We start from the raw sequence: 7,500 nt of genomic DNA, 5'->3' as shown, positions 1-7,500 counted from the left end.
GGAGACATACCCATCTCTTGCGTGCAATAACCCAGTCAATAACCAATAACCCAATAACCAATAACCCTGGCCTAGCGTAGCATCATTCACTGGAAGTGGCTTAACCCAGAGAGTCACGCTGGGTTATTGCACACACAAAAAAATGAAGGGTATGCATCCTCTTATCAAACTCTGGGATAGATAGCAATTAAGCCACTTTACTGAAAAGTTGGCATGTTCCTTTAAGACCTATGGAGTCACTTATGGAGACATTCCTTTAGAGCTATGGAGACTGACTCTCCCAGTAACATCAGCCCCACACGCCCCACACGTGGTGAAATCGTACCGTCTGTGTTCAGTGATGAAAGCCACGATCTCCTCCTCGGAGTTGGGCTTGTCAGGAATGGTCACGGGCTCATCCATGAAGGGCTCGTAGAAGTCCACCTCATTCATCTTCAGAGTCAGAGGTTTGGCCACCTGCAGTGACACACACAATCAAATCAGTGCCCTACATGTCACCGGACTGCAACTTGCATGAAAAATGTCTGTTCTGTTGGTATTCTAAGAGTGAGAGTGCATGAACTAGCAGCCACATTTACTGTTATCAGAATAACCATAATGCACTGACATTTTTTTGCAAGGACTTTAACTGTGTAATCTCTTATTTCCTGTATGCATTCATAATCACACACATTAAAATGCAAAGCACTGGTGGAGGATATCATAGTATAAAGTACAGTAATGCATCAGATTATACACTTCTGTATCTCAAACCTGACACTGATATTTGACTCATACATTAGGTAATGATATGAGCAGATAGATGTTAATGTGCTATAATGGAAGCTAATGTGAAGTGCTCTTAGCACAGGGAATTCATATGGTGCATTAAAGAGACTTGATTGGGGTCTCAAAGACTTAAGAGGAAAATAATCTTGTGGATTTACTTCAGTGGTGACAAGAGTTTATGTCCTATTTTACTCACTGATTTTTCAAAGGTGGCAAAAAATCTGATGTAAGGTTGGAATTGCTCTGCTGCCTCTTTGAAAGCAAGGAAATCTGAGGAGAGGAGTTGAGACAAGAGCAGAGGGATAGAGAGGGAGGATGAAAGGAGAGGAAAGGAGAGAGGGATGAGAGGAGAGGAAAAGAGGGATGAGAGGAAAAGGGAGGGCAAGGAGGTGAGAGGAGAGGAGAGGAGACAAAAGGAGAAAGAGGGCAATACGTGCACAGGGGAGTAGAAGAGAAAGGAGAGGAGACGAACGGGGGATGAGATGTGAATAGAAAGGAGAGGAGACGAACGGGAGATGAGATGTGAATATAAAGGAGAGATGAGAGGAGAGATGAGATGTGAATATAAAGGAGAGATGAGATGTGAATATAAAGGAGAGATGAGAGGAGAGATGAGAGGAGAGATGAGAGGAGAGATGAGATGTGAATATAAAGGAGAGATGAGAGGAGAGATGAGAGGAGAGATGAGAGGAGAGATGAGATGTGAATAGAGAGGAGAGATGAGAGGAGAGATGAGAGGAGAGATGAGATGTGAATATAAAGGAGAGATGAGAGGAGAGATGAGATGTGAATATAAAGGAGAGATGAGATGTGAATATAAAGGAGAGATGAGAGGAGAGATGAGATGTGAATATAAAGGAGAGATGAGATGTGAATATAAAGGAGAGATGAGAGGAGAGATGAGATGTGAATATAAAGGAGAGATGAGATGTGAATATAAAGGAGAGATGAGAGGAGAGATGAGATGTGAATATAAAGGAGAGATGAGAGGAGAGATGAGAGGAGAGATGAGAGGAGAGATGAGATGTGAATAGAGAGGAGAGATGAGAGGAGAGATGAGAGGAGAGATGAGATGTGAATAGAAAGGAGAGATGAGAGGAGAGATGAGAGGAGAGATGAGAGGAGAGATGAGAGGAGAGATGAGATGTGAATAGAAAGGAGAGATGAGAGGAGAGATGAGATGTGAATATAAAGGAGAGATGAGAGGAGAGATGAGATGTGAATATAAAGGAGAGATGAGAGGAGAGATGAGATGTGAATAGAAAGGAGAGATGAGATGTGAATAGAAAGGAGAGATGAGAGGAGAGATGAGAGGAGAGATGAGAGGAGAGATGAGATGTGAATATAAAGGAGAGATGAGATGTGAATAGAAAGGAGAGATGAGAGGAGAGATGAGAGGAGAGATGAGAGGAGAGATGAGATGTGAATATAAAGGAGAGATGAGAGGAGACATTAAGAATACAGATGGGAGAGCAAGTGAAAGGAAAAGGGAAGAAATCACAAAGCAGAAACAGAAAGCATCGTTACTACTGATTATGTTATATATACCTATATGTATATACTGTATGTTATAAAAATGTGCCTGACTGTGATGTGATATCTGATTACATTACAGAGAGGACATGTCTGATTTTACAGACAGCACATAACCCAGGAGCAGACCAGTTCTGGGCCAGATCCAGGCCAGCGCCGGCTCTGCTGAGTCTGACTTGACAGCAGCTATTTAAAGGTAACCTTTCGTCTCCATGGGAGCTGAGCTAGGCTGCCATTAGCCTTTTACCATTTAGTGAAATGGTTATGGGCCTCAGCGTACGCCGGGGGAGGAATGCCAGCTTTACATGGAGACGGGGGAGAGGGGGAACAGAAATAGGCAACCTTTGACCCTCTGTACTGCAGATCTCTGAACCAATCGCAGCTCATTCTCAGACGTGACACTACATGGAAATAGAATGTGTAGAACTGGCAAGGTCTAGAGTTCTGTAATCAATTCACATGCCAGAAATGACTTGGTACAGTCGTCAATGCTAGGAATGTCTTTGGTGTACAATCATAGATATTTTTAGCATGTTGAGGTACACCGACTAAATATTGTGTATCTGTGTGATAAGTTACTAATATTTTTCTTCGTTCACATAAACTGAATTCTTTCCTAAATACGCACATCCAGACTATGTTGCTGTGCAGTGGTAGTGGAGCATGGGGGCGTCACTTAGACTAAACACTGCTCTGATATTGACTTCATGGGTTTATGTGCAACAGCATGAGTGGAAGATAGACCAGTGTTTTCACAGCTGAGGTGCATAGCATGATTTAATTGCCTTGATAAGTCCATGGCGAGAAAGTGGTTTCAAATGACACGCCACTGTGTCATATAGAAGCATGTAAATGTGTTTGCACACACCCTCAAACACAGACACATACACACACACACACACACAAACACCTACACCCTGACATAGAACACAGTGCCGTACATGCCATTCCTTGTCTGCATACACACTGTACACACTCACATTAGGAGACACCTGCATTCTCGCTAAATGAGACTCACGTTCAGAGTCTTGGTTTTTGAAGTAACCAACAACCCGGATTTCGTCATCCATGCGATCAAATGCTCTTAATTCAAGCGCATTATCAAGTACTTCCACTGGATCCTCCATTAACTGTGAAAGCAAATGAGAGAAGGAGAAAGAGAAAGAACAGAAAAGGCAATATCTATACATTTGACATTGATCTTCTCTTGAGCTTGATGACTGCCCTTTTTGAATCTTTTTAAATAGAAAAGCAGATAGTTTACTGAGAGGGGTGGATAGAGCAGGGTATCTTAACCCATGCAACTTACGTCTAAAAGGAACTCCACAAGGACATTTGCAGAGAGCATCCCATCAAACTCGATCACACGGTCATCTTTGAAGATGTAAACACTGCCCTCTTCATCCAGGCCTGAGAGCGAAGGGGAGAGAGAAAGCCAGGGAGATGAATAGAAAGGAACCCGGGAGAGGAGAATGGAAGGAAATAGAATGCAGAACAGAACAAAATAGAACAGAATCGATCAGAACCAAATTGGATTGGAACTCAACGGAACACAAATTACAAATGTTTTGTGTGTTGTGAGTGAGTGTGTGTGTGTGTGTGTGTGTGTGTGTGTGTGTGTGTGTGTGTGTGTGTGTGTGTGTGTGTGTGTGTGTGTGTGCGTGTGTGTGTATGTGTGTGTGTGTGTGATGGGGGGGGGCATCAGTTTCAGCAGACAGCACATAATAATTGTCCTTTATAAAACTCGGAGATAGTGCTTTTTTTTATCTTGGACATCAACAAAGGACTGTGACACAGCTATTTCATGACAGAGGCTGGCTCACCGAGTTTCTTAGCAACCTTGGCGTCTTTGTGGGAATCGACCATGCCAAAGCCGATGTTCTTCACCTCCAGGACTTGGGCTGCCAGCTGCTCAACAAAACAGAACAGACCAGGAGGCATCAGGTGCTGGCATCAAATTGATGCCCTTAATCCTTAGGCACTGACATCTTTTTTTCAATGCTGTAGTGTATTCTGCATAAACAGCAATGGCAATGACAATGGCAGACTGTGGATTTGTGATAGATATGTCATATTGAAATGCAGCTTGGTGGGTAAAGTATGTTAGTGGATTTTAAGAAATAGGTAGATTCCATATGCCCACAATCTGTATAAGGGGACAACCTCAAAGAACCAAAAAATATGCCTTTCCCACAATGTCTATTATAATACTTGCAAACATTATTCAGAAGATGGATATTGAGCCGTTAGCAGGCATTGCACACAGCAGTCTGCATGTCCTCTCATGAGTGTCCTGGCAAAGGTTGCTTAAACATCAGCAGCTCGTAATCATCTATTTAACCCAAATACTAGATCAGTCCCCTAATCACTGTTTAAAACAGTTACGTGAAATTTCGCTTGTGATAGAGATTTAAAAGTGCCACTGATTTCAGAGCTGCAACAGTGATCACCATGCGAAAGAACATGCATGGTATTCAAATTACGGGCAAATCTGTGATTTTCAAGCCGTTATATGTCATTGATGAAACTGACAAATCATGTAACAAGGCATAGTCTGTGTACTGTATAATGATAAGAAGCCCTGTGTGAGAGAACAAGGCAAAAATAAGGTGACAAATTGGGCTTATAATGGCAATGCTAACTCGATCACCCCCCAGTGAGTAATACATGCATGCATGGGTGGATACAGTCACTGCTCTATAATCATTTCTGAGGTGATTGCTCTCTACAAATACTACCCGAGAGCTCTCTGAAGTCACTGCGATGTGAAGCCGGCTGACAAAAGAAGCCAAAAGAACAGTAGAGTGTTCTAAGAATACTGCTATCAGGTCTCCCTGGACAGCGCCTGATTGGAACATAAATTAAGAATAGAATGGTCTGGTATGGTGTCCTCTGGCACTCTCACAGAGGTAGAATGGAGAGCAGAGATGGATTTGTCACCTGAATGATGTTAGTGGTTTAAGTCTAGGCCTCTGTTGCCCTAAGCTCAGCAACTTACTGTGAGTACTTTGACATTTTAAACACCATTACGGATCGCAAAGGCTCATTCATGTTGGGAAGGAGAACACAGTGACATACTTCTGGTCAAGGTGAAAGCAATGAGCATTTTCATGGCCACTATTAGTATGTCACTGCTTCTTTGTATAGGGGATAGCAAGGAAGAAAATAATTGTACTTTGTTTGTATGGACTCAAAGATGTAATCAACCAATCGTCTTGTAAAAGTAAAAAGTATTGATATAAGGTCCTCAAATTTTGTGTAAGTGTTAGTTGGAACCAATCGTCTAAGTACTGATATAAGTTCATGAAATTGGGTGTAAGTGTGTAAGTTGAAATTGTTGACTGAGTTTACTGTAGATGATTTCTGTACAGTTTTGTGTCACACCTAATTAGACACCACTCATATAATTACTTAAGCATGTGAAACTTGTGCGTGGAGACTTATTTCAAGCCCAGCCAAGTGAAACGTGAGAGCACAAGAAATTCAAGGCCAATAACTCTTTTAGGCAAGACAGCTGGGCTGCTTTTCCTCTCACGGGTGGGACAGGCAGAGACAATACACAGTACTGGCATCGGAGGAAAACTCTTCCTCAAGGAATTGGTCTGGTGCATCCTGAAACCGATAATAAAAATGGCAAGCAGTGCCACTGCTAAGCACAGATTATAAAGTAATTTGTGTGGCTTGTTGGTTAATGCCATGGTGCCCTTGAAATCTATGTACAGTATGAGTGAGCAGGAGGTTGTGTGTGGGGTGGGGTGGGGATGGGGGTTGGGAGGTGTCTAGTTGTGATTGGCAGGGCCTACTATAGGAGACAAATGTGAATTAGAATACATTGAAGATGACAGCAGAGGAGAGAGACAAACCAATGATGACCTTGGCAGGAGCACACATATGTTCTTGGACACGTACCCACACACACTCACACACACACACACACACACACACACACACACACACACACACACACACATACACACACACACACTCAAAGTCATCTGTGACCCAAGAACACTATTACTGTAACACCAGTGTCGTGCATCAAAACCAATTGCACATTATTAATCAGTGACATATTAGCATTGCTAGTCGTGACTATTGTTGAAGTACTAAGGCGTGTGTGCAGATTTGAATGTTCAACAAAATCTACAAAACACGCTGTGACCAAGCTCAATAATGGGATTGGGCTCAATATACCAGACTTTCTGTGGATGTTTAAAGACCAGGAGATCAGGCAATGATAACAATGTAGCAGCCGAGTGAACACTCCTACTAATGGAAGCCATTTTTCACTCACAAATGACACTAGCGTCTATTCCTAGACTGGATTCTCTCCTGTTCACTGTCATTGCATTGTTTCTATTTTCCAGCAGTGGCTTGGGTTGGTATGTTTATAGTGACCTTTCCTTCACTTGCGACTGTTATTTGGCTCTCTCTCTCTTTCTCTTAACTCTGTGCAAACACATTTGATTCTCAACACTAACATGTCATATTCCCTTATTCTCACTCTGGCACCAAGATTGCTATTTCTGCAGTTCCCTCTCGACAATACACCCAAATAAGGCCTTCTACCATATTAGCTCTATGTTATCCACAGGGCGAAAAATACATGATTGCTCTGTTAGTTACAGTACATTCATATACTTGTCCCACGCATGTCAAATCATTTCTGTCTCTCTGACTTTCCATGTTAACTAAGTCCTCTTAGCCCACCACCTCCCCTCCTCCCCTCCTCCCCTCCTCCCCTCTCCCTTCTCCCACTGTACAGCCGTACCTCCAGGACGAGCTCGGTCATCTGGAACTGTTTCTGCTGATCCTTGGCGGTGGGTGGTGGAGCGTGGTAGAGCAGGCATAGCATATCATACTTCTTCAGGGCCTTCTTGAAGTTCTTGTCGTCGATATCCAGGACGCGGTCCTTGCCGTCGTAGCTGGGGAAATCGAGGCCTTCCTCGGCCAGGGAGAGGAGAGGTGCCAGACACAGGCAGGAGAAGAGGAGCAGCCAGTGGGTCCTCATCTTCTTGGGCTTCCGCTTCAGCTGTCCAGCTGGCTCGCCAAAATAAATAAATAAATGAAGCAAAAAGACACCTTACACCTTACGCCTACTAGGGACACCAAGCGCACGCTTCAGAGCGTGTCTGAAGACTCAACACAGGTTCTCTTCCTCAGTAGATTGAAGTCCAGTCCAGTCAAAGATAAGGCTGA

General features: G+C 43.2%; 1 protein-coding gene across 1 annotated transcript in view; it reads right to left on the bottom strand.

Annotated features, from left to right (window-relative positions):
• casq2 (calsequestrin 2) overlaps positions 1-7,500 on the bottom strand; it is a 10,186-nt gene that overhangs the window by 2,515 nt on the left and 171 nt on the right. The window contains exons 1-6 of the mRNA XM_076263114.1: positions 7,073-7,500; positions 4,125-4,209; positions 3,611-3,711; positions 3,320-3,431; positions 965-1,038; positions 326-456 (exon numbers count right to left, since the gene is read on the bottom strand). The exon at positions 7,073-7,500 is cut by the window's right edge and continues 171 nt beyond it. Coding sequence (XP_076119229.1) covers positions 326-456; positions 965-1,038; positions 3,320-3,431; positions 3,611-3,711; positions 4,125-4,209; positions 7,073-7,312 — 743 coding nt within the window. The 5' untranslated portion in view covers positions 7,313-7,500. The remainder of the gene's footprint in view (positions 1-325; positions 457-964; positions 1,039-3,319; positions 3,432-3,610; positions 3,712-4,124; positions 4,210-7,072) is intronic.

Source organism: Alosa pseudoharengus, unplaced genomic scaffold, assembly GCF_046254945.1.
Source record: "Alosa pseudoharengus isolate Yale_2024_CS ecotype anadromous, Long Island Sound unplaced genomic scaffold, YU_APseudo_1.1 YU_APseudo_1.1_scf_3, whole genome shotgun sequence".
Classification (NCBI taxonomy): Eukaryota; Metazoa; Chordata; class Actinopteri; order Clupeiformes; family Clupeidae; genus Alosa; species Alosa pseudoharengus.
This window is presented reverse-complemented; position numbering and strand designations above follow the sequence as displayed.